The sequence below is a fragment of the Melospiza melodia genome, chromosome 4 (genome assembly GCF_035770615.1).
Source record: "Melospiza melodia melodia isolate bMelMel2 chromosome 4, bMelMel2.pri, whole genome shotgun sequence".
NCBI lineage: Eukaryota > Metazoa > Chordata > Aves > Passeriformes > Passerellidae > Melospiza > Melospiza melodia.
The window spans coordinates 1,369,315-1,397,274 of NC_086197.1; the positions used below are offsets into that span (position 1 = coordinate 1,369,315).

General features: G+C 43.6%; 1 protein-coding gene across 1 annotated transcript in view; it reads right to left on the minus strand.

The window, feature by feature from the left end:
- COPG2 (COPI coat complex subunit gamma 2) overlaps positions 1-16,803 on the minus strand; it is a 26,716-nt gene extending 9,913 nt beyond the window's left edge. The window contains exons 1-14 of the mRNA XM_063153626.1: positions 16,721-16,803; positions 14,668-14,720; positions 13,900-13,980; positions 13,544-13,615; positions 12,432-12,511; positions 11,474-11,549; positions 9,812-9,904; positions 9,221-9,307; positions 7,874-8,031; positions 5,713-5,846; positions 5,036-5,103; positions 4,382-4,570; positions 2,623-2,718; positions 479-722 (exon numbers count right to left, since the gene is read on the minus strand). Coding sequence (XP_063009696.1) covers positions 479-722; positions 2,623-2,718; positions 4,382-4,570; positions 5,036-5,103; positions 5,713-5,846; positions 7,874-8,031; positions 9,221-9,307; positions 9,812-9,904; positions 11,474-11,549; positions 12,432-12,511; positions 13,544-13,615; positions 13,900-13,980; positions 14,668-14,720; positions 16,721-16,757 — 1,468 coding nt within the window. The 5' untranslated portion in view covers positions 16,758-16,803. The remainder of the gene's footprint in view (positions 1-478; positions 723-2,622; positions 2,719-4,381; positions 4,571-5,035; positions 5,104-5,712; positions 5,847-7,873; positions 8,032-9,220; positions 9,308-9,811; positions 9,905-11,473; positions 11,550-12,431; positions 12,512-13,543; positions 13,616-13,899; positions 13,981-14,667; positions 14,721-16,720) is intronic.
- Between the last annotated feature and the right edge of the window lie 11,157 nt (positions 16,804-27,960).

Below are 27,960 nucleotides of genomic sequence, written 5' to 3' on the forward strand. Positions count from 1 at the left end.
ATTATCTCAAATTTCATTTCCAGGTTGAGAAAAAGGCAAAGAGCCAGAATTCCAAGCCTGAAATTCTCACAACCTCATCGTCCATAACCACCCTGGGGTCCTCCTTGCAGGATCTTGGTGGCCAGCACAGTGTGGGGCTGCTTGAATCTGCTTTCTAAAGAAACCCCTATGGAGATTCTACAGGAACCCCTTTGGAATTTCTCCCAAATTTGCCCTAAACCAGGACACCTTACTACAATGATCTCAAATTTCACTTCCGCTTTGAGGAAAAGGCAAGGAGCCAGAATTGCAGGTCTGGAATTCTCACAGCCCTCACAGGCACATTCCCCTCTCTCAAAGGGGTTTTTGAGAAAGCCCTTTGGAGATTTTCTCCCAGATTTACCCTAAATCAGGACACCTTAGTACAATTATCTCAAATTTCCTTTCCAGTTTGAGGAAAGGCAAGGAGCCAGAGCTGCAGAGCTGCAGCTGCACTCACCAGCCCTGACAGCCTCGTTCTCCAGCACCACCCTGTTGAAGATGAAGCGGATGTACTTGGAGGGGCAGGGGGTCCTGGGCCCCTCCTTGCCCAGCAGGTGCAGGATCTTGGTGGCCAGCACGGTGTGCTCGCAGTCCTCGATGAACTCGCACAGGTGAGCCAGCCCTGCCTCCTTGCTCTCGGGGTTCTCCTCGATGATGCTGATGATGCAGTCCACAATGGCTCTCTTGTACTCAAAGCCACCCTGCAAAGGGACATCAGGGACACTGAGCTTGGGCTGGAGCCACGCTCAGCTCCTTCGTGCTTCACTGACTGCTTCCCATGGAGAAACCAATCATTTGTGTAAACTGGGGGGGAAATGGACTGGATGTCCACACAGGGCATCCCCAGCCCTGTAGGCATCCTCAGCATTTGGATTTTAGCTTTCATGGTTCTTAAACCCTGTACTGCTTTAGGGTGTAACTCCAAACTCTATATAAAGTGTTAGTTACTGTCCTCACATTTTGGTCAGCCAAAACATTCCTTTAAGGCCTGAAACTCAAGGCATCCTCAGCATTAGGATTTTAGCTTTCATGGTTTTTAAACCCTGTACTGCTTTAGGGTGTAACTCCAAACTCCATATAAAGTGTTAGTCACATTTTGGTCAGCCAAAACAATCCCTCAAGGCCTGAAACTCAAGGACATCCTACAGCCTCAGGCTCCAGAAAGTGTAAATAAAAGTGACTTTTATTGCACACTTCATTACCTGAAGCTGTAATTGGAGGATTCACCCCTGAAATGTAAATGGACCAAACTTATAATTGTGACCATCATCCATCTTGGGTGTAGCCCCTTAGAGGCTTCTGACTGCCCAAGGAGTGATGCCTTAAGTTTTATATTTCCCATTTTCCAGATTCTGCACTGCATTATGTGTAACTCTGAACTTCCTATCAAGTGCCAGCAAGTTCTCCTCACAGCCCAGTCAGACAGAGCAATCCTTCTCCAGCCCCTTGGGTTTTGGGCAGCTTCAGGGCCAAAAGTGGAACAGCAGGGAACTGAGGGGAGCAAACTGGGAGGATGGGACTGCAGAACCTGGAGCTGGAATTGGCCAATTAACCCCATATGGAAATGGACCAAAACTTATAAAAGTGTGAACACTCATGACTCAGAGTCCATCCTGGGTGAAGCCATGGCTGGGCTCTTGCACTGCCCAAGGTGAATCCATGGAGGCCTTTAATAAATCCCTATTTTATTGCTTTAACACTGTCCAGCCTCTGTTCTAGGTGGCCTCTGTACCTATTGAAGGCCTTTAATAAATCCCCACTTTATTCCTTTATTTTTGTCTAGCCTCTGTTCTAAGTAGCCTCTCAAGGCACGAGATGTATCCATTGAGGCTTTTAATAAATCCTTATTTTATTCCTTTAACTCTGTCCAGCCTCTGTTCTAAGTAGCCTCTCAAGGCACCAGGAGTACCTATGGAAGGTCTTTAATAAATCCCAGCTTTATTCCTTTAACACTGCCCAGCCTCTGCTCAATGGAGCCCCTCAAGGCATGAGGTGTATCCACTGAGGCTTTTAATAAATCCCAATTTTATTCCTTTAACACTGCCCAGCCTCTGCTCTAGGGAGCCTCTGTACCTACTGAAGGCCTTTAATAAATCCCTATTTTATTCCTATTATTTTATTCCTTTAACTCTGTCCAGCCTCTGTTCTAAGTAGCCTCTCAAGGCACCAGGAGTACCTATTGAAGGTCTTTAATAAATCCCTATTTTATTCCTTTAACTCTGTCCAGCCTCTGCTCTAGGGAGCCTCTGTACCTACTGAAGGCCTTTAATAAATCCCTATTTTATTCCTATTATTTATTCCTTTAACTCTGTCCAGTCTCTGTTCTAAGTAGCCTCTCAAGGCATGAGATGTATCCATTGAGGCTTTGAATAAATCCCAATTTTATTCCTTTATTTCTGCCCAGCCTCTGCTCTGTGGAGCCCCTCAAGGCATCACCAATTCCCGAGCATTTCACACAGGTCTGACCCGGCAGGAGCTGCCATCACTCAGCCCCATCTCCCTGTGCACCCACTGACAGAAGAGACCCTTCCCACCCCCCAGCAGGTCCAAATGTGCCAGAGCCCTGCCCAAAGCCCTCCCCAGAGCAGGAGCCCCACGTACATCATCCCTGAGCATGTTGGAGAGGAAGGTCATCATCACGCTGTGCTTGCGAGGGTACTTCTGGCACAGGGCACTGATGGCCTGCACGACCACAACCTGAGGGGACACACAGGGACACGGGTCATGGCTCATTCCTGGGAAAAACACAGGTTCCAGCTCAGGTGGTCACCCTGAGTGGGTAAATCCATGTGCAAGGAGAAAAATCAGGTGGTGGATTCTCAGGGTTTGTGCAAAGCCTGGCTCTGCGAAAAAAAATGGAACTTAGGATGGAATGTGTTAACTCAAAGTCTTCCTTTTTCCTTTCCTCTCCTCTCCTTCCTTCCTTTTCCTTCTCCTTCCTCCCTCCCCTTCCCTCCCTTCTCCAATTTTAATTTCTCATGTTCTGTCATTAAAACCCTTTGCAATTTCAAACTTGTCTGATACTTATTTTTCTCATAAAAACAAGGACTTGAAGCAGACTGATTTTGCAGAGCTGTGCTCCTCATGATGTAACAGGTACAACTGAACCATCCTGAACTTATTTCTTACCAGATTAGTCACTACAAATCTTACAGATTAGGTAGAAATTCATAATGCACAGTTTCCAAATTATGCACCAATTTCTTGCCAGTTTAGTCACTATAAAACCTACAAATTAGGTAGAAATTATTAACACAGGTAGAAATAATTAACACAGTTTCCTAACTGTGCACCAATTTCTTACCGGATTAGTCAGTACAAAACTTAAAAATTAGGTAGAAATTAATAATTTACAGTTTCCAAACTGTGCACCAATTTCTTACCAGTTTAGTCCCTATAAAATTTACAAATTAGGTAGAAATTATTAACACAGTTAGGTAGAAATAATTAACACAGTTTCCTAACTGTTCACCAATTTCTTACCAGATTAGTCACTGCAAATCTTACAAATTAGGTAGAAATTCATAATGAACAGTTTCCAAACTGTGCACCAATTTCTTACCAGATTAGTCAATACAAATCTTAAAAATTAGGTAGAAATTAATAATTTACAGTTTCCAAACTGTGCACCAATTTCTTACCAGTTTAGTCCCTATAAAATTTACAAATTAGGTAGAAATTCATAATGAACAGTTTCCAAATTATGCACCAATTTCTTACCAGTTTAGTCACTATAAAACCTACAAATTAGGTAGAAATTATTACCACAGTTAGGTAGAAATAATTAACACAGTTTCCTAACTGTGCACCAATTTCTTACCAGTTTAGTCACTGCAAATCTTACAAATTAGGTAGAAATTAATAATTTACAGTTTCCAAACTGTGCACCAATTTCTTACCAGTTTAGTCACTATAAAACCTACAAATTAGGTAGAAATTATTACCACAGTTAGGTAGAAATAATTAACACAGTTTCCTAACTGTGCACCAATTTCTTACCAGATTAGTCACTGCAAATCTTACAAATTAGGTAGAAATTCCTAATTAACACAGTTTCCTAACTATGCATCAAGACTGATGTAATTTAAACTCACTTAAAATCCTTCCTCCTCTCTAACACCACCAGAAGGAAGTCCAAGATTTGCAGGATATTGCCCAGGAATCCACCAAATGACATTTTTCCTTCCTTGGAGTGGTGGGAGGAAGGCATACAAGGATAATTAAGCTGAAAAGGAAATTCTGAATTTTGCCCAGCCAGACTAAACCATCAAAGCGTTGACAAACAGGAAAAGCTTCAAACCAAACAAGAATGGGAGAAGAAACCTGCAGGTGGAAAGAGCAGAGGCCTCCAGTGGCACACCTTAAACTCATCTGAGATTTCTGACACGAAGGAGGAGATCTGTTTCATGAGCCTGTCCACGCTGCTCTCGCTGCCAGTCTTGAGCAGGGTGGTGATGGCCAGCGTGGCAATGCTCCTGTTGGAGTCTGTGATGAGGTTCTCCAGGTCCAGGTTGCAGGCAGTCACTGCAGATGGATGTTTCATGGCCACCTGCAAGGAATGCAATTCCAAAATTATGTGGGAGGTGCAGCATCCTGCAGTTCAAAGCACTGGATGCAAGCAGAGCTGCAGTGTTTTAAATGGATTTTAAGTTACAGCTCGTGGGTTTGAGTCTCAAATTTCTGCAGCTCTGAAATCAGAATATCTCCTTCAAGTGGATTTTGTAATATTAAATATCCAGCTGAAAGCTCACAGATTATCAAACTACAGCTTGCTCTATCCCTGTGGTCCCAAAATGAGCAAGCACAGCCTGAATGCAGGAAAGATTTCTGTCCCAGCAGGAGAGCTGGCACAGAAAAGCCAGATTGGCTTTCCCCAATTCTCAGCATGGAATAATTCCAAATACAGTCATGCCAAGGGCAGCTGCTCTGCCTGAGGTAACACAGCCATCATCAGGCCCTGCTGGCTTGCTCTGAGCTCACAGATGAAGCTCTTTGGAGGTTTTGGAGCACTCACTTTATTGAGGGTCCTCACAGCTGCGTAGCGCAGGACGGGCTTGGGAGAGCTGCAGAAAAGCTGCAACACTGGGAAAGAAAAGAAACAACCAAAAAAAAACAAGATTTGGCTTCTTTCAAAGAAAGGAAATAGAGTAGAATGTCTAATATATCTCCAACTACACACTGCTAAATATTCATGCACTCCATGCATAATTTAGCACACAGGTTAGAAAAACTCCTGGTTGTTATCCCACTGCCAATGACAGGGGTGGCTCGGGTGTCTCCACATTCCAGTTCTATATTCCAGCTGCAGGAGAGTTTTCCCAGACAATCTGTGGCTGTTCCATCCCTGGAAATGTCCAAGGCTGGGTTGGACAGGGCTTGGGGCACACTGGGACAGGGGGAGGTGTCCCTGTCGTGGCACTGGGCGATCTTTAAGGTCCATTCCAACCCCAACCATGATTCCCTCCCATCCCAAATTCCTGCAGCTGGATAAAGACAAGCATCACCTCTAATCCCATTTATCTACACCTCTGGGTGGAAAAGGGATCTCATCCAAAAGCCCTTTATCTTGGCAATAAAGGACTTTTAACCCCAAATTACCAGAGAACCGGGGTTTGGGTATTCTAATTCTGCAGGATTTTCTCTGAATGTCTTTATTTCAGCTGTTTCAGGGGCACAAGGGCTGTGACCCACCTGACACAGCAGGTGCCAGCTCCCTGGCAGTGCAGTTGGGCAGGTGGATGATGGCAGAGGCAGCCTCATAAATCACCATCTCGTGCTTGTTCCTCAGGCAGCTCTCAATGAAGTCAAACAGGGGACTCTCGTGCCTACAAACACAGCAATCCCAGGGGTTTAGGATGGAAAAACCCACTCAAGATTGAGTGCAAGACTTTCATGGCCACAAACACAACAATCCCAGGATCTTTTATGTGGAAACCCTTTGAATCCAAGACATTTGTGGCTACAAACACACCAATCCCAGGATTTCAGGATGGAAAAGTCCCTTTAAGATCAAGTCTAAGACTTTCATGACTACAAATACAACAATCCCAGGATCTTTTATGCTGGAAAAACCCTTTGAATCCAAGACTTTCATGGCTACAAACACAACAATCCCAGGACCTTTCAGGCTGGAAAACCCATTTAAGATCAAGTTCAAGACTTTCAAGGCCACAAACACAAAAATTTCAGGATCTCTTACATTGGAAAAACTCTTTGAATCCAAGACATTTGTGGCTACAAACACAACAACCCCAGGATTTTAGGTTGGCAAATTCCCTTTAAGATAAAGTCCAAGGTATTCATGGTTACAAACACAACAATCCCAGGATCTTTTAGGCTGGAAAAATCCATTTGAGTCCAAAACTTTAATGGTTACAAAAGAAGAATCCCAGGATTTTAGGCTGGGAAAACCCCTTTCAGATTGAGTCCAAGCTTTTATGGCTACACACACAACAATCCCAAGATCTTTTATGTTGGAAAAACTCTTAGAATCCAAGACTTTCATGGCCACAAACACAACAATCCCAGGATCTTTTAGGTTGGAAAAACCCATTTAAGATCAAGTCCAAAACTTTCATGGCTGCAAAAAAGAATCCCAGGATTTTAGGCTGAAAAACTCCCTTAAAATCAAGTCCAAGACTTTCAAGGACACAAACACAACAATCCCAGGATCTTTCAGTCTTGGATTCAAAGAGTTTTTCCAGCCTTTCATGGCTACAAATACAACAATCCCAAGATCTTTTATGCTGGAAAAACCCTTTGAATCCAAGACTTTCATGCCTATAAATACAACAATTAAAGGATCTTTTAGGATGGAAAAACCCATTTAAGATCAAGTCAAAAAACTTTCATGGCTACAAAAAAGAATCCCTGGATTTCAGGCTGGAATAATCCCTTAAGATCAAGTCCAAGGCATTCATGGTTACAAACACAACAATCCCAGGATTTCAGGCTGGAAAAACCCTTTAAGATCAAGTCCAAGTCTTTATGGCTACAAATGCAACAATCCCAGGATCTTTTAGTCTTGGATTCAAAGGCTTTTTCCAACCTTTCATGGCTACAAACACAACAATCCCAGGGGTATAGGATGGGAAAATCCCTTTAAGATTGAATCCAAGACATTTGTGGCTACAAACACACCAATCCCAGGATCTTTTAGTCTTGGATTCAAAGGGTTTTTCCAGCCTTTCATGGGTACAAATACAACAATCCCAAGATTTTTTTATCCTGGAAAAACCCTTTGAATCCAGCACTTTCATAGCTACAAACAACAATCCCAGGAACTTTTAGGCTGGAAAAACCCATTTAAGATCAAGTCCAAAACTTTCATGGATACAAAAGAAGAATCCCAGGATTTTAGGCTGGAAAAACCCTTTAATATCAAGCCCAAGGCTTTCATGGCTACAAACACAACAATCCCAGGATCTTTTATGTTGGAAAAACCCTTTGAATCCAAGACTCTCAGGGCTACAAACACAATAACCCCAGGATCTTTTAGGTTGGAAAATCCCCTTTAAGATTGTGTCCAAGACTTTCATGGCTATAAAAGAAGAATCCCCGGATTTCAGGCTGGAAAAACTCCTTAAGATCAAGTCCAAGGCTTTCAATGCTACAAACACAACAATCCCAGGATCTTTCAGTCTTGGATTCAAAGGGTTATTCCAGCCTTTCCTGGCTACAAACACAACAATTCCAGGCTCTTTTAGGCTGGCAAACCCCTTTAAAGACAAGTCCCTGCATTATCCCAGCATCACATGTCAGCCTCTGTGGAGATTTCCACAAACACTAAAAACCCACAGCAGTTTCCAGCCCCTCATGAATTTCTGTGATTCCAACCCTGCCTCTCACTTACCCCTCCTCAGACTCCCTGAGGAGTTTGCTGGCAATCCTGATCAGCATGCAGTAGGCAAACTGGGATTTCAGGCCAGATTTGGTGAATTTGTTCAGCATCTTGGACACAGCCAGGCGGTCGTTTTTCCTAAGGTGATAGAGCAGCCCCAAAGCATGATACTATGGGATGGGAAACAGAGGGCAGGACTGAGTACAGCTGCAAAATCCACATCAAAACATCCAACAGTGGGGTAATTATTGTCCTTTCCTGGCACAAATACCTTCTAACCTCAACTGAGCTGAGATTCCTGAAAAGTTGCAAAGATCTGCAACGTTTCCTTGCCCTTTCTGTCCACTCTCAACTGTTCCTGAAGATCCAAAGAGCCACAAAGTTAATTTATTTCCTTTTTTTTTTCCCCATTAAATCTCATAACTTCAAACGTTTCACATTTGGACAGTAATTCCTGCATTTCTATGAACTCCACATTCAGGATATCCCAAAGCCTTGAAAAGACAGCTGACCTCACAAAAATCCTTGAGGCCTTTTGATGGAGGCACAAAGGGACATCTCCAGTTCCTTGCCAAGTTACTTTGGTTTTTTTTTTTCCTCCCATACAACTGATTTACTGCAAGGCTTAATGAAGCTGCTAAGTAGGCAAGAACAAAGCTGATTTTACAGAATCTTTGTGATCACGAGTCTGAATAATCCCCTATTCTGAACATCATCAGAATAATCCCATATTCTGAACATCATCAGAATAATCCCAAATTCTGAGCATCATCAGAATAATCCCATATTCTGAGCATCATCAGAATAATCCCATATTCTGAGCATCATCAGAATAATCCCATATTCTGAGCATCATCAGAATAATCCCATATTCTGAGCATCATCAGAATAATCCCATATTCTGAACATCATCAGAATAATCCCATTTCCACTGATGTCTGGAACATCTGTACAAAAATTTTGCTCTTGTGGAGATTTTGCTGATATTCTGGCTCATCTTTTGCATCTGGCAAATTTTCTGAAGGCCAAGAGATGCTCATTTGAAGGCAGTGAGATAATTTCCCACTTTTTGAGCACTCAGATTCAAATCCCTTCTGTAAAAACCACTGTGGGACAGGCACTCCAGAAATTTAGGGTAAAAAGGGAAGAGAACTCCAGAGCCAGCTCTTAATTAACAATCTTGTCCTGGCATCATGGGAAAATTAATTAATTTTTTAAAACTATCAAGTTGTTTCCCAAAAATCCCAATTCCTGCTTTCAAAAGACTTAAAGAAGATTTTTTTCTGAAGTTTTCTTCAGAACTCCAGAATGCCACTAAGCCCCCCCAGCGTTTTTAGGGACAGCCACCCTCAAACACACCTGGACCATGATGTTGTCACTGGAAGCTGCTTCCTGAGCTTCATTGATCCACCTTTTGACCACATCATAGCTGATCTTCATCATGTGCTGCAGAGAATTGGCATTGGAGACAAGTTCACAGCAGTTTCACAGGCACTCTTTATCCTACACCCCTGTAAACTGTGAATTTCCCTCCATCCCAGTCCCAAATTACCATGCTCCACTTCTATTAATAAAAATATTCACTCATGAGGTCTTCCCCAGCCTTTTCTCCTCAAAAAGGGAGAGGAAATCAGAGTGGATTCCTTCATCTTGCCCTGCTGGTGTGTATTAATAGAAATAATCCTGAACTGCAGTTTCAGCAGGGGATTCCATGGCCCCTCCCCAGATAAATTCATGTTTTACACAGGCTGCAGAAACCTGAGCATTTGGCACTAGAAATTATTATGACTGATGTACTCAAATGTAAGAAAAGAATTGGAGGAGAGAAAGGAAAGTGGGTTTTTCTTATTTTCCAGTGAGAAGAAACATCTCAGAGAAAAAAAAATCAAAACAAGAACAGCAGACTCAGCTTCCCAGCCTGCCAAAACACCAGATTGACAAAAGCCTTACCAAGGAAGACACGAGTGCAGAGCTGGACACACCAGGGACCTTGTCCACAATGGCCTGTTTCATGTACCTCTCAATGGCCTGCAGCATTGTGCCCTGGGAAACAGGAAAACAGGGAAAAGGGAAGTGTGGCTGCTGTGCAGGAAGGGGATAAAAGCAGCAGAAAGCAAAAATTCACATTCAAAGGACCCTCAGCAAAAATCTGGAGTTAATTCTGCAAGGTGGACGTGGGTTTGAGCTGCTTGGTCCTGATGGGTCAGGGACAAAGTCACAGCAGAGCAATCCCAGGTAACAACTGGAGCTTCCAAACCTTCCAGCTGCACATCCCAGTGCTCCAGCAGCACATTTTCCTGGAAATTGCACAGAGAACTGAGTGCAGCAATCTCAGATCAGAAACTGAAACTTCCACATTTTCTACCTGCACATTTCCAGTGCACAGGGCATAGATCAGAGCAAGCCCAGAGAGAAACTGGAGCTTCCAAACATTGCAGCTGCACATTCCAGTGCTCCAGCCCCACAGAGCTCCTGGAAATTGCACAGGGCAATCCCAGATAAAAACTGGAGCTTCCAAACATTGCAGCTGCACATTCCAGTGCTCCAGCCCAACAGAGCTCCTGGAAATTGCACAGGGCAATCCCAGATAAAAACTTCAGCTTCCAAACCCTTCCAGCTGCACATTCCAGTGCTCCAGCCCCACAGAGCTCCTGGAAATTGCACAGAGCAATCCCAGATAAAAACTGGAGCTTCCAAACATTGCAGCTGCACATTCCAGTGCTCCAGCCCCACATTTCTCCTGGAAATGGCACAGGGCATTGAGTGGAGCAATCTCAGATCAGAAACTGAAACTTCCACATTTTCCAGCTGCACATTCCCAGTGCTCCAGCACCACATTTCTCTTGGAAACTGCAGAGGGCATCAAGCAAAGCAGACCCAGATAAAAACTGGAGCTTCCAAACCTTCCAGCTACACATTCCCAGTGCCCCAATGTCACAGAGCTTCTGGAAATTGCACTGGGCATCAAGAAGACCAATCTCAGATGGAAACTGGAGATCCCAAACCTTCCAGCTGCTCATTCTCAGTGCTCCAGCCCCACAATGCTCCTGGAGATTGCACAGAGCAATTCCAGATAAAAACTGGAGCTTCCAAATATTGCAGCTGCACATTCCAGTGCTTCAGCCCCACATTTTTCCTGGAAATGGCACAGGATATTGAGTGCAGCAATCTCAGATCAGAAACTGGAGCTCCCAAATATTCCAGCTGCACATTCTCAGTGCTCCAGCCCCACAATGCTCCTGGAGACTGCACAGAGATCTGAGAACAGCAATTTCAGATAGAAACTGAAACTTCCAAATCTTCCAGCTGCACATTCCCAGTGCTCCAGCACCACATTTCTTCTGGAAATTGCACAGGCATTGAGTGCAGTAATCCCAGATAAAAACTGGAGCTCCAAACATTCCATCTGCACATTCCCAGTGCTGCAGTGTCCCAGAGGTGCTGGAAATGGCACCGGGCACTGAGCAGCCCCCATAAAGCAGCAGTCCCAGCACTGCTGTAAATTCACCCTACAAGGGGGCAGTTCTGGGATCGAGGGGGCAGTTCTGGGATCGAGGGGGCAGTTCTGGGATTCCAAAACCCCCATCAGCTCCCCCCAGTGCCTGTACTCACATCAGTGATCCTGCACAGAGCTCGGATGGCCGGGCCTCGATAGACATCCTCCTTGCCTGTCATGTCTTTGGTGAGACTGAAAGCACCAAACACCCCGTTAGCACCTCCTGATCACCCCAATCCCACAGGGACTGTGTGACATCCACCCCAGGCTGCTCTGCCCTGTGAGCACCCCCTGATCACCCCAATCCCACAGGGACTGTGTGGCATCCACCCCAGGCTGCTCTGCCCCGTTAGCACCATTGATCACCCCAATCCCACAGGGACTGTGTGACATCCACCCCACCCAGCTGCTCTGCCCTGTGAGCACCTCCTGATCACCCCAATCCCACGGGGACTGTGTGACATCCACCCCACCGGGCTGCTCTGCCTCTGCTGAGGAACAGCCTCCTCATAATCAGCTTCATTTGACATTTATCAACATCAAAATAAACCCATTGAATTGCTGTGCCATGGCCTGCTTTGCTAAGCTCATTCTGTTTCTTGGTGCTGCTGCTTGTCCCACATGGAATTTTCATTTAGTAATACTGAGCAAAGTTCACTTTGGCTTATTTTCTATATTTCTAAAGCTGTTCAGCAATCCAACAACAGATGCAATTTTTGCTCTTGCAACAGCTGCAATGTCTATTTTTGCAGTTAAAAAATTAAGAGTTCAGAATGAACTGGGCTTTGCTCTGCTTTTCTTTAATTGCTCTGACTGCAAAGTCCCAGCCTAAACTCTGACAAAACAGGAATTAAAAACCCCCAACACCCCAAACCACAGGAAAACAAAGTAAAAGCCACTTGATAAACTGAATTCTGCCAGAGAGAGGGAACAAAATAACAACCAGAGGTGTATCACAGAACTGCTGTATCCCTATAAAACCTCAACTGCAGCAGCTCAACCACAGCCAGGGAGCTGCAGCCCCTTTTCCAGAGGTTTTAAATCCTTTTTCCCGGGTTCTGGAGGGGGTCCCACCTGCTGGTGACAATGATGACATCCTCAGAGATATTGGCCATCTCCTTGATTGTCAGGTAACACATTCTTCTGAGGGTTTGCTGTGGAAATGGGAAGAAAAAGATTAAACTCAATGGTAGTTAGAGGTTTTAAAAGATAAATGAAGAAAAAAATTAAATATTTCACTTTGAAAGAAAAAGAAGCTTTTAAACAAAACACATTGTTTTCAACTCAAAAGTGCAGAACTACATTTGACCCCTGGATAAGAGCCAAACTCCCTGACATCAAACTAATCAGAACAGGAAGACATCAATGTTTGGTAAAATGATAAGAACTGATACAAAAATTCATTATAATTATCAAAGAAGTGATGCAGCATATCTGTACTCAGAAGCCTCACAATCATCAGTTAAAAGCTTTGAAAATAATTTTGTTATTGTAAAAAAAAGGAAACATATGTGGAGTGTTGACATCAAGTCTTTGAGAACAATTAACTTTATATTTTAAAAAATATCCACATTTACTTTTTAAATGTGGATATGAGAAACACTTCAAACACACTGCACTCCCAAAAATGTTGTGACATCTTTGAACAGCTACACCTTCCTTGGACAAACCCCTAATGAGCAAACCCTTTCTAATTAAAGTTAATGAGCCCCATCCCATGGAATACACTGCAGGAGAGATCACAGGAGGACTTCACACTCTGCTGAGCCCAAAGCTGAATTCCCAAACTCAACTCCCAAACCATTCTATGGTTTTTAGGGTGCTCTCATCCCTTGCCTCAATGAGCCCAAGGCTGATGCATGTTCTGATCTGCAGGCACTTTTGGAATTCCATTTTCCATTAAGCAGATGGAGATTTGCACAAGTGGCACTGCTTTGTAAAGCCAGGCTTTGTCACAGCCCTGGTTTTACAGCAGTAATTCACTCACTCAGCTTTGTCACAGCCCTGGTTTTACAGCAGTAATTCACTCACTCAGAGCCCACACAACAGCCACGTGTTGCTATCCAGCCCTTTACCCCACAGCAGAGCTCCTCCTGTGCAGGGCTGCCTCCCACACCCCAAACTCCAGGGCTGGCAGCTCCTGCAAGCCCAGGCAGAGCCGGGAGAGGCAAAACCCAGGCTCTTACATCGTTGGACTGGAACAATCTGGTCATGGCAAAAAAAGCTTCCGTGGCTTCCGTGGTCCCAAAGTGTTCACCCTGAAACCAGCAGAGAGGAAAAGCAGGAATTAAAACCCAGCTCCTTTGCTAAAGCCCTCCCACACAGCAGGAATCTCTCCTTGGAGATTTTCTCCTGAAAGAAACCACCCTGTCCTTCCCAGGGAATCCACAATTCTCTGCTCTAAATGCCCTCCACAGAGATGGAAGTTTCCCAAAGAGTTTTCCCTGATGTGGAAAACATCTTTCCCACTAAAAATGTGAAATATTTCCCACTAAAATATTATTCAAATTCATTCTGGATGGAGAGAAATGCTGACAGTTACCTGGTTCAGCAGGTACAGGATCTTGGTGAGGATGTGGAGGCATCTCCGTGGGTTTATGGGGGTCTCATTGAAGAGCCGTGCCTGGGGGTGAAACAGATTCTGCTTGAGCAGATCCCAACAATGATTATTTCTCTTGAACATCAAATTAAATTCATCTGTTTCCAGCATAGCAACTTGTAATTTTTATTTGTATTATATGTGTCTTAGAGAACGTGCTCAAAATTCAGTGAATCTGTTTCCAGCTGGGCAATATGTAATTTTTATTTGTATGAAACAGAGGCTCAGAAAACGTGTTCAAAATTAAGCAAATCTGTTTCCAGCCAAGCAGCTTGTAGTTTTAATTTGTATTAAATATGAGGCTCAGAGAACGTGCTCAAAATTCAATGAATCTGTTTCCAGCCAAGCAGCTTGTAACTTTTATTTGTATTAAATATGAGTCTGTGTAAATATGAGAATAGGTTCTTGTATCTTTCGTTTGCAGCAATCTGAACAAAGCACAAACAACTCAATTTGCCATCTGGAAAATGTGGCAAAAATGCCTGAAAATACAACATTTTTTCTTCAGGAAGAGCCCCCTGAGATGCCACACGCCCATATGGGAGGCAGCAGCCATGTGTCACTAATTACCCAAAAAACCCCTCGTTAACTGCAGATAAAATAATTTCCTGACACTTTGTGTGGGTTTCAATGAGTTCCATGAATTTGGCCATGCACATTTCCCCACGAGCAATCAGGAATTCCACAGAATTACCCTGGGACTGTCCCTACCTCCTGAAGCACAGCGCTCTTCTCCAGATGCTGGAAAGGGTTGGAGCCACTGCCTGGGGAAACAGAAACCTGTCAGCTGTGGAAATGAATTGCTCACACCCCACCGGGGCTGAGCACACAGGAACAGCCCCAAAACTCAACAAAACCACCCCAAACCAGTGCCATTCCTCTGGGAATGACTGATGGTGGCCAGCAGCTTTGAACCCACTTCCTTAAGTGGTAAATTCAGAGTCACAGAAAGAATAAAGGTAAAAAAACCCAAAACTTGAGAGGAAGGAAATGGTTTGCTATTTCAAACACCTTTAATACCTTTTATTACCTTTCATATACCAAATATTTTTAATATTTCTTAATACATAGATGGCCTTTACATAAAACTATTTCCTTTTCCCACTTCCTTAATTTCATTATAGCTATCATTATAAAGATATAATTTCCTAATCCACTTGTTTTTATTATATTATATATATTATTATATATCATTATATCTATTATATATATTTTATTTTAGATTATGTCATATGCTATATTATAATATATATTATATTCTATTCTATATAAATAATATACTATACTATAATATAATATGATATAATATACTATAATATAATATACTATAATATAATATACTATAATATAATCTATATTGTGATATTATATAATACATAACTATTTCAATTATATATAATATATATAAAACAAAAATAAAAATTTTAGAACAGTAACTAATACTTGGTCCTTACCTTCTTCTTCCTAAGTTTAAATAATGTTTTGTAATTAAAAAAAAGTCCACGTTACAGACTCCAAATAATTAGGTATTAAATTAAAAGTAAAAATAATTGAAATTTAATTTCTCAATTAAATAATTTAGCCTTTATAAACCTTATATTTAAAAAATCACTATTTTATAACTTTCAATTAAATACTGTAAAAGTCACAACTTATAATAGAAATAAAAAATAACAAACATCTAAACCTAAACACAGAATTCTATCTCTAACACTTCAATCCCAATTTTAACAAAAAATAGGAAAAAAAAAACCCAAACCAACAGCAGGGTGCTGCAAGCTCTGCCCAGCCTGGCCTTGGGCATTGCAGGGCTAGGGCTATTATATAGGGTTTGTTATAGAAATATATAGGGTTTATTATATAAATACATGTAATCAATTCTCTCTTCTTTGTTTTTTAGGGGTGAAACATCTGCACTGAGCAGAGACAGGGATAAAACCCTCTCTAAAAAGGGAGCAAAAAGGGAGAGCAAACAGACCCCGGTTCCTTTAGATTTGTCACCAGAGGGGAGAAATCCTCTGTCAGTCAGTCCCTACAGCTGAAACACAAATTGCCCTGAGCTGCGAGGGATGAGAGAGCACAGAAGCACGGCATGGGCTGCAAGGAGATTTAAGGATCATCCACTTCCACCTCCTGTCACCAGCAGGGACATTTCCACCAGCCCAGCCCGCTCCAGCCTGGCCTGGGGCACTTGCAGGGATCCAGCCACGCTGCTCTGGGAATTCTATTTCACCTCAGCACCTCCCTGACCTCCAAACCCCCTCAGCATCCCACTCACCTCAGCATCTCCCTCACCTCAGCACCTCCCTGACCTCCAAACCCCCTCAGCATCCCACTCACCTCAGCGCCTCTCACCATCTCCCTCAGCTCAGTATCTCTCAGCACAGCATCTCCCTCCCTCACCTCAGCACCTTCCTCAGCATCTCCCTCACCTCAGCATCTCCCTCACCTCAGCACCTCCCTCAGCACCCTATTCACCTCAGCACCTCCCTCGGCATCTCCCTCACCTCAGCATGTCCCTCACCTCAGCACCTCCCCACACCTCAGCACCTCCCTCACCTCAGCACCTCCCCACACCTCAGCACTCTCCTCACCTCAGCACCTTCCTCATCTCAACATCTCCCCACACCTCAGCACCTCCCTCAGCATCTCCCGCACCTCAGCACCTTCCTCATCTCCACCCCGCGTTCACCCCAACCCCCGCCGTCTCCTCAGCCCCCTCCCGGCCCCAGCACCGCTCCCCTCGCCGCTAGCCCCCCCGTACCGGACTCCTCGTCCTTTTTATCGAACTTCTTGATCATGGCGGCCCCGCTCCCGCTCGCTCCGAGCGCCGCCGCCTCAGCAGCCCCGCCGGAAGCCCCGCCCCCGTCCGGCTCTCTGGCATCTGATTGGGCATCGGCGCTGTCAATCAGTCCCGGCGCTTTCCGTCTCGCCAAGCCGCGCCCCCGCCCGCGCGCTGAGGGGCGGGGCCAGAGTGAGGGCGCGTCTTAAAGGAGCCGCGTCGTTATTTTGTGAAGGGAGTGAGGTTCCGCTGGCCGGCAGAGAGATAAATAAATAGCTAAATAAATAATCTGCGCTCCTGGCCAAGAAACGGAGACTCCTGTGGAGTTCACAAGGAATTTACGTGGAATTCACATGGAATTGGCATCGAATTCACGTGGAATACTCGTGACAATCCAACCCTCTGGGGCCTTTGGCAATAGCTGGGGTGAGTCACAAGCAACTCCTGCGTAACTCTTATGTAACTCACATTTAACTCCCATGACAAACCACACATTGAACCCCTTGGCAAAAAAAAACCCAACAAAACTCCCATGTAACTCATGTGTTAACAAGTTAACAGAGTTAACTCTCAAGGCAAAGAAACCATTGAGCCCACTGGCAAAATAAAGGATTGCCATTAATCTGCCAAGTAACTTCCATGTAACTCTTGTGTAACTCACAGGGAACTCACGAATTACTCTCATGTTACTATCCAGACTAAACAACCATAGCAGCCCATTGGCAAAAAAAGGATTCTCATTAATGTCCCCATGTAACTCGTGTAACTCACAAGGAACTCACATGTAAATCCCAAGTAATTCCCATGTAACTTGTGTAATTCTCAAGGAACTCACAAGTAACTCTCAAATAACTTTCTAGACAAAACAACTATTTGAGCTTTTGGCAAAAATTAAAAAAAAAAAAAAAAGATTCCCATTAATCCCTCAAGTAACTCCCATGTAATTTGCAAGGAACTCACATGTACATCCCAAGTAATTCCCAATTAATTCCCGTGTAACTTGTGCAGCTTGCAAGGAATTCACTAGTAATTCTCACCTAACTCTCCATATAAAACAACCATTTGAGCCCTTTGCAAAAAAAAAAAAAAAATCCCAATAATCTCCCAAGTAATTCCCATATAATTCCCATGTACCTCATCTGTAACTTGCAAGGAACCGACATATAATTCCCATGTAATTCCCAAGAAATTCCCTTGTAACTCATGTATAACTCACAAGGAATTGACATGTAATTCCCATGTAATTCCTATGTAATTCCCATGCAATTCCCAATCCATTCCCACGTAACTCATGTGTAACTCAGAAGTAACTCACATGTAAATACAAAATAATTCCCATGTAACTCATTTGTAACTTGCAAGGAACCCACATGTAATTCCTAAGTAGTTCCCAAGTAATTCCCAAGTCATTTCCATGTAATTCCCAAGTAATTCCCAAGTAATGTATGTGTAACTCATGTGTAACTCACACATAACTCTTTTAACACATCAAGCCTTTGAGCCCCTTTAGAAAAAACTGCCTCAAGTCATGCCAGGGCAGGTTTAGATTGGATGTTGGGAAAATTCTTTGTTGGGAAAGTTTGTGCCCATTCCCAGAGGGATTAAACACCCTGGGGATGTGGCACTTGGGGACATGGGCAGTGCTGGGAATGGGACTAAGTTTTCCCTAAAATATGAGGAATTGGGATATTTACTGTTATTAGCTATTTATTTCGTGTTAGATATTTATTTCCTGTTGGATATTTATTTGCTGTTAGATGTTTATTAGCGCATGTTCCTATTGATAGTTATTTTCTATTGTTTGATACTATCTGTTATTAAATCCCTATTATTAGGTATATAATATCTATCTATTATTAGTAGATATTTAGATTAAACAAAGAGGGGAAGTGATGCCTCAGGGTTTGGCTTTTCTATTTTTCCCATTCTGTGCTGCTTTAGTGTGTGGGTCTGGGTTCACATTGTGGGATGGTGAGCTGTGTGCACAGAGCAGGGAGACAAAACAATTCCTGCTCCAGCTGGGCACCAAGGACAAATGCCCCAAATCTCAGCCCAGGAGCACAAACCCCGTGGGCTGGAGAGAGAAAAACAAGCAGGGTGGGACTGCCTGGGCTAAAGCTGCAATGGGACAATGAACTGCCCTGTGTGGGTAAAAATTCCAGTGCTTTTGGCTTGGAGCAGGGGTTGTAAGGGAAGGATTTTGTTTTACTCCTCAAAACACCAGCAGCAAATGGGCTTCTGAAACAAGGGGGGTACAGGATGGGTTTATTTCCTAAAATAAAATGTGAGAAATATATAGTATTTAGTATATAGTATATAGTATATAGTATATAGTATATACTATATACTATATACTATATACTATATAATATAAAATATATAATATAATATATAATATATAATATATCATATATAATATATCATATATATCATATATATCATATATATCATATATGATATAAATGATATGATATGATATGATACAATATATATGGTATATTATATATTATATATTGTATATTGTATATTGTATATTATATATTATATATTATATATTATATATTATATATTATATATTATATAATATATATTGTGTGTTATATATAATATATCATATATCATAAATCATATATCATATATTATTTTAACCGTTGTCCCTGCCTGTATCCTGTTAAATCCAGCAGCAGTGACTTGGACAGGCTGGAGCACAAAGCCATGAGCCCATTTTAAAATTTTCTTTCCAAAGCTGGAATTTTCATGGTATTTTAGGAACCTGACAATGAAAAACTTCTGAATTTCATCCCATTTTCCTGACTTCTCTTGCTTGTAATCCACCATCCAGGGAGTTGTGAAAACTGCTGGGGTAATTTATGAGTTCTTAAACTTAATGCTGGTTCTTTCCTGTGCTGCTGAGCCAGGTTTAACAGCCCAGACAACAATTCTGGGCAGGACACCAAAAGTGGGGTGACCTTTCCTGCCACATCCTGCTCAAGTGGAAACACATCCTACTCCTGACAGAATTATTTTCTCCTGAATAACCCCCTGGTAAATAAATGCAGATAAACTCCATGGTCTCCAGATAAAGAGACTGGAGTGATGAATGGGTTCATTCAGTGCCTTTCCCCCTCAAACTGAGGAAAGAAATCAACATAAAAATGTCAGGGATTATTTCAGATTTCTGGTTTCCCTTCCCCATTCCAATTTCTGGTTTCCCTTCCCTTTCCCTGTCTTCAGCATTTTTGGGGTTTCCAGTTTACAGAAGTGATTCCCATCCCACTGGGAATGAAGACTGGCAGTGCTGCCAGAGCTCAGATTGGATTTTATGGAGTGACCTGAGGGATTTGGGAACTTCCATCTAAAAGCTGCCCTGCTTTTCCCTTGTTTTTCCAAATGGGAGTTGTGTGCTGCATTCCAAACCCCAGGGACAGGGAAATTCAGGGCAAACTGGACACCTGTGATATATAATATATTATTTTTAAAATATATATAATATTTTATTTTATATGTTATATGTTATATAATATGTTATGTGCAATATATAGTATATATACTATATACCATATAATATATAATATATAATATATAATATATAATATATAATATATAATATATAATATATAATATATAATATATAATATATAATATATAATATATAACATACAATACACATTATGTAATATATTATATATTATTTTTAAATATATTATATTTTTATTTTATTTTATATGTTATATTTTATATAATATATAACATATATTTTACATAATATATTAATTCTATATCATATATTAGTGTTTATATTAGAATATCAATATTATATAATAATTATATATATTTTAGATATTATATATAAATAATATATTATTATATTATATTATATTATAGCATTGCATTGCATTGCATTGCATTGCATTGCATTATATATATAAAACTTATAACAGGTATTATTATAATATATAAAATGTATTCCATATTAAATACATTTAATATATATTAAATATATCAATATATTTAACATACTTAATATATTAAATTATTTTATGTTTTAAATATTTTTCATATATTATAAATTATATTTTATTATATAGTATCATATATTAAGTATGTTATATATTATGTGTGTATAACATTAGATATATTACACATCACAAAATATATTATGTTATGTTATGTTATGTTATGTTATGTTATGTTATGTTATGTTATGTTATGTTATGTTATGTTATGTTATGTTATGTTATATTATATTATATTATATTATATTATATTATATTATATTATATTATATTATATTATATTATATTATATTGGGATATTTATCCCACATCCAGGATATTTATCCCAGGATTTATCCCCCCAGGATGAGGAGGGAAAACCAACGACCCGCAGGGATGCTGTGGGTGCTTCCCAGCCTGTTCCTGCCACGCTCCCAACTCTTGGGTTTCCACTAAAACTCGAGGGTTTGTAATCTCAGCCACCTGCAGGAAGAGGAATTGTTCCAAAGCAAATCCCTCAGCAAATGTCACAGGCAAGTTTTTCCAGCAGTTTTTCTTCCTCTTTAACTCATCATCTCCTTCAAGTACTTGTAGAGGTCAAGGAGAACATCCCAGCTTTAATTCCAAGGGGAATATTTGAGTTCCTGTACAAGTTTTTCCAGTGATTTATCACAGGCTTATATTCAAGAATCCCAAGCTGTCAGAATTCACAGCTGTTGACAGCAGAGCCAAGTGGAATTTGGTAATTATTGACTTTAAAGATAAAGTTTAAAAAGAAGGGGAAAAGGAAACAAACCCCATGTGATGGACATTTATTTATTTATTCCTAGAAAGTGAAGGTGCAAGGGTCCATACAAATCTTCCCTGTTCCTTCTCACCCTCACAGAACAAAACAATGTATGAATTCTTTTTGTTGCAGGAGAAACCCTCTGGGAATGTTATTTCAGGGAAAAGGGGATGTGTCCAAACCTCCAGCTGGAATTATCACAACCTGTTTTGTCAGTGCTCTTCCCTCCTAGAACAGCATCAAATAATTGAGTTGGATTAAATAAAACCTGGGACCAAAATCTGTTCATTCTGTTTGGGAAAAGGCTGCTTCTCAAAAACAGCCTCACTTCTGAGAACTGAAAGTTCCCAGACCAGAAGCTGGGACCTGAAGCAACCTCAAAATAACCCGGTGGTTTCACGGGTGCTTTCCCTCACACGGAAACCGAGGTGAAATCCAGAAAATCCCCCCGGAGATCCCCTGAGGCGAGCCCAGCCCACCCCCCCTGCTGCTGCTGCTGCATTCCTGGGGTGCCACACTCCCGACACTCCAGCAGGGAGAGATTTCCCTCGGGAAGGCTGGAATCTCTCTAGCCTGAGCTCACAAATGCAGCACAGACACCTCGTTTTTACCAATTCTGCCAAATCCCAGCCAAAACAGGAAATGTTTGTTGTAAAACTGCAGCAAGTGTTACACGTGGTGTATTTGGGCTTTTATGAGAGAATGACCTTGCAAAGCTTAGCACTGGATCTTCTCCCTCTTCTTCTCCTTCTCCTCCTTCTCCTTCTCCTTCTCCTTCTCCTTCTCCTTCTTATTCCTTTTCATCTTCTCCTCATTCTCCTTGCTTTACTCCTTCTCCTTCTCTTTCATTTCTCCTTCTCCCTTTCCACCTTCTCCTTCCTTTTCTCCTTCTCCTCCTCCTTCTCCTTCTTCCTTTTCACCTTCTCCTCCTCATTCTCTTTCATTTTCACCTTCTCCTCCTCATTCTCCTTCCTTTTCTCCTTCTCCTTCTCCTTCTCTCATTAAAAAAAAAAAAAAATCATAATTCCCATGGCACAAAATGTTACCACCGGAATCGGAATTTTTTCCTTTCTCTACATTTCCAGGGCAATATTTTGACTTTTCCTGGTGTCTCCAAGCACAATGGGCAGCACTGCCTCGGGACAGAATCTGGGCCCAGCAACTGCTCCTTGCTGGATTAAAAGGAGGTAATTAAAATGAAAGTAATTAACCTGATGGGAAACCATCCCAGGCTGCCAAACACAGACCATTTCCTGGGACCATTTTCTCTGAGCACATTGAATTATCAGGGATAAATATTCCTTGGAGAATGAACTCACATCCTGAGCATGTTTTCGGTACTCAGTGCAGGAATCTGTGAGAGCTGATAAGAAATTAGGTAAATCCTGCTTAAATCCTCCCAGGTAAACAAAAGCTGATTAATCACTGGTGTTTGGACCATTCTGCTCCTTGAGGCAGAGTTTTGGTTTCTGTTTCTGGAATAAGAATGCAAAGGAATACTTTTGTCCTAGAAGGAGATGGATCCTCATCCCTGGTGCTTTAAAACAAGGAGTTTGTCTTGCTTTGGACACTAATCTCTAGTCCTGACTTAAAATCCAGCTTTTTTTACCCAGGAATCTCCAGTTCAAGAGAAACATCCAAGAACACAAAACCCTTCCATGAGCTGCATGCAAGGAGAAACCTGGAACTCCTCAACCCTTCCACCTGTGCTGCTGCATCCTCCAGCTTCCCTTCCCTGGAGCTGCTGGGGGGCCTCAGGAATTCCCACCTGGATGCTGAAGTGTCCCTTGACCCCCCCAGGAACTCATGCATGGAAAACGTGGGAGAGCTGTCCATACCAAGAGCCCCAGCTGCCTGAGCAAGGTGAGGAACGAGGGATAATCCTCATTCCCTGAAGGCTTGGAGTGACACAGCCTGGAATCCATCCCTGGAAATGTACCATTGTTAGCAGAGCTTTGAAAACAAAATCTTCCAGTAATTCCCAGCTTGAGTTGTCCCAGGGTGGAAACTTCCTGATGACTTATGGGAAATCATGGAATCTGAGAATGGCTTGGAAAGGATCCCAAGGATCACCCAGTGCCACCCCTGCCATGGCAGGGACACCTCCCCCTGTCCCAGGCTGCTCCAGCCCCAGTGTCCAACCTTGGCCATTGCAGGGATCAGGGGCAGCCCCAGCTGCTCTGGCAATGCCAGCCCAGGCAGGAATTCCTCATTGCCAAGATGCCACCCATGGCTGCCCTCTGGCAGTGGGAGCCATTCCCTGGGTGCTGTCCCTGCAGGCCTTGTCCCCAGTCCCTCTGCAGCTCTGCTGGAGCCCCTGGAATGTGCTGGAAGCTCTCCCTGGAGCCTTCTCCAGGCTGAAGGGCTGGTGCAGAGGGCCTGGTGTTAACCAGGGATCTGGTTAATTAAATGGCTGCTGTAATTGGAGCAAACCCTATCCATGTAAATGTTCAAATAGTCAATGATTAAGTGCTGCTCAAACCTTTTGTGCCCTCATCCTTTTGCACCCTCTCCAGCCCCAGTCCCCATATTAATAATTCTGAATTGATCCTGACCTGGAGCTCATTTCATCCATGTGATAAAAAATAGAATGGTCTGAGCCAGGGACATGGAATGTTGGAGAGAATCCAGAGGAGGCCACCAGGGTGATCAGAGGGATGGAGCAGCTGGGAGGAAAGGCTGGGAGAGCTGGGAATGTTCCCCTGGAGCAGGGAAGGCTCCAGGGAGAGCTCCCAGCACATGGCAGGGCCTGCAGGGGCTCCAGCAGAGCTGCAGAGGGACTGGGGACAAGGCCTGCAGGGACAGCACCCAGGGAATGGCTCCCACTGCCAGAGGGCAGCCATGGGTGGCATCTTGGCAATGAGGAATTCCTGCCTGGGCTGGCATTGCCAGAGCAGCTGGGGCTGCCCCTGATCCCTGCAGTGCCCAAGGCCAGGCTGGAGCAGCCTGGGATGGGGGAAGGTGTCCCTGCCATGGCAGGGGGATGTGAAAAGATGATTTTAAGATCCCTTCCCACCCAAACTTTTCCATAATTTGATGAAATTTATATTAAAACCTGGTTTTGCCAATTCCGCTGATGGTGGTGGTGACGAGACAGTGGTGACAACCCAGCCCAAAAATTGCTTCTCAGATGTTCAAAGCCCTTGAAAACAACCTCCAACACATGAGCTTGGATGTGGGGTGGATGAATCCAAAGGTGAATTCCTCTGGAGATCCAGATGCTGTGCCCAGCCCTTGCTGTTCTCCCTGCCCCAAGGGAGGGATGCTTTGGGATCACATCCTTGTCCTGGGGCTGGATGGGAAGGATCCTTTGGGATCACATCCTTGTCCTGGGGCGGGATGGGAAGGATCCTTTGGTGCTGCACCTTGGGGAGTGCACAAAGGGCTCCCTGAGACAGGGACCTGGCAAGGCTTGGTGGGATGATCCCACAAATACGGGAAAATTCCCTCTGACCACCCCAGAGCTGCTCTGGCACTCAATTCCTGAGCTGGGAGTTCCTTCCCAGCTGCACCCCACACTCACAGGGTCAGACCACTCACCCCACGTTTGCCATGGCAGAGCCTCAGATGTCTCAACCCTTAAATAATTTTAATCTCAGTAAATAAATAATAAAACAGCTCAAGCTGGTGCCTCTCAGGAGGCAAAGGACACCCTGGGTTTGGACCTTCACAGTCCAAGCATGGAAAATTCTGGATTCCTCAGCTCCTGCCATAGCTCTGAGTGTCTGGTCACTTGGCTGGACCACAGCTCCCTGTCCCTTTGCTGGTCAGTGCCAGCTCATGTCCTGCTGTCCCAGCTCATGTCCTGCTGTCCCCAGCTCATGTCCTCTTGTCCCCACGCAGAGCTGGACCTGCCACTTGCACTGAGTGTGTTCCTGAGCAGCCAATCACTCCCTAGCTCTGGTGTTTCATGGAAAAGCTCGAGGATTTCCATGGAAGGTATTGCAAAAGGTGCCCTTCCCTGCCTGGAGGGATCACAGCCCTGCAGGTAAACTCTCACCCAGTTGTGCTTATCTTCTGGAAGATTAGCAGCTGCAGAGCTCGTTTGCATCAGCAGCACCAAAACCCTCGTCTGGAAAGCTCAGACACAACTGGATTGTTTATTTCCTTCGGAGGAGTTCTTGAGAGGACAGGCAAAGTCTTCCCCTGCAGGCTGAATCTTCTCTCCCCCAGGCTGAGCTGAGCAGGCTGAGCTGCAGCACAGGGTGCTGTGAACCCTGCCCTGCTGGCTGTTTTTCACAGCTGGGATCCTGTGGGTTCCCAGCCCGTCCAGAGTACAGCCACGGGCGTCACCAGGCACCCTGGGCACTGGGATGGCCCTCAGCTGCAGTGCTGCTCCCTGGGACAGCCCTCAGCTGCAGTGCTGCTACCTGAGACAGCCCTCAGCTGCAGTGCAGCTCCCTGAGACAGCCCTCAGCTGCAGTGCTGCTCCCTGAGACAGCCCTCAGCTGCAGTGCTGCTCCCTGGGATAGCCCTCAGCTGCAGTGCTGCTCCCTGAGACAGCCCTCAGCTGCAGTGCTGCTCCCTGAGATAACCCTCAGCTGCAGTGCTGCTCCCTGGGATAGCCCTCAGCTGCAGTGCTGCTCCCTGGGATAGCCCTCAGCTGCAGTGCTGCTCCCTGGGACAGCCCTCAGCTGCAGTGCAGCTCCCTGAGACAGCCCTCAGCTGCAGTGCTGCTCCCTGAGACAGCCCTCAGCTGCAGTGCTGCTCCCTGAGACAGCCCTCAGCTGCAGTGCTGCTCCCTGAGACAGCCCTCAGCTGCAGTGCTGCTCCCTGAGACAGCCCTCAGCTGCAGTGCTGCTCCCTGAGACAGCCCTCAGCTGCAGTGCTGCTCCCTGAGACAGCCCTCAGCTGCAGTGCTGCTCCCTGAGACAGCCCTCAGCTGCAGTGCTGCTCCCTGAGATAACCCTCAGCTGCAGTGCAGCTCCCTGCATCCTCTGCTTGCTCTTCCTCAACATCTTCATGTCGAGATTTTTGTGGTTTGGGTTTGTTTGCTTTTTTTAAGGGTCGGGATTAAGTGTATGAGACAGCATTTCTTGCTTGGGTTCAGATATTTCCTAGTTCTGGTTCTTATTTCTATTTCAGTCTCACAAACTGTGAGTTTTATATATTCCACTCAAAAAACCAAAAAATGGAGTTGTATCTCTTTCTTTAGAAGGTTTTTTTTTAAGGATAAAATGTTTAGTCAAGAAATTATACTTAAATTATTTTTACTTTTAACTTAATGACTAACTACCTGTGGCCTGCAATGTGGACTTTTTTGTCCAATTACACAACACCCCCCAAACCCAGGGAGAAGAAGGTGAAGAAGAAGAAGTCACCACCCTAAAATCTCTATCTTGTTATATCTATACCTATAAATCTATTACTATATATCTATATATATAAATATATAGATATATAGTATATATACATACTATCTCTATATATATATACTGTATATGTATATGTATCAATATATATCAATATATAGATATATAGTATATATCTATACTATATATCTATATGTATATATACACTATATATACTATATATCTATATCTGTATCTATATATCCATTACTGCATTCTAAACCCTTAAACTCTGAGTTTCCCCCTCTATGATCTCACACACTTCCATTCAAACTGCACTCCCACAGTCCCAGTTCCATCATTCCATTCTGGAAGCTTCTCCAGGCCTCAGCTCAGTGCAGGGTTCTCTGGGGGTCAGTGCCTGCAGCACAGAAATCTCCAATTCCCAGCACAGAAATCTCCAATTCTCAGCACAGAAATCTCAAAATCCCAGCACAGAAATATCCAATTCTCAGCACAGAAATCTCCAATTGTCAGCACAGAAATCTCCAATTCTCAGCAGCCTCTCTTCTGCTTCAGGGAGGGTTCATGGTGGTTAATTCTCTTTCCTTGGGGGCAGAGGGAGAATTTATCCCCCTGTCACGAAGATTTGGCCATGAAATGTTATCCAAGTTACCCTTTGCTTTCCCTTTGCTAGACACGTGGGGCTATTTGCTGATACTCACTGATAAAATAAATAAAAAAACAAACATGTGAGAATAAAGAGGCCACGAGGAAGGAGCTGAGCTGGGCAGGATTTGTTGTGAGCAGGATCTGAGTCCTGGCAATGCCGTGGGATAGAGCCTGACTGCAGGAGCTCTGCAGAGCTTGCAGGGCTGGATCACAGCTTGTTTCCCGGTTTGGAGCTTAGTGTGGGGACCAGCTCGTTCCATCTGCAGGACTGGGATTCGTGGAATCCCCCGCACGCCTCGGGACTCCGCGATTCCCTTGGACAGCACATTCCCCGGGCAGGGAGCGCTGCCTCCTCCCCTGCCGGGCTCGGATCCCGTCCCGAGATGTTGCATCCCAGGAGAACCGCGGCCCCCCCGGCTATCGCAGTGACCCCAATCTCGCATCCCCCAGGCACTGCTTTCTCCAGGGGTACCCCAT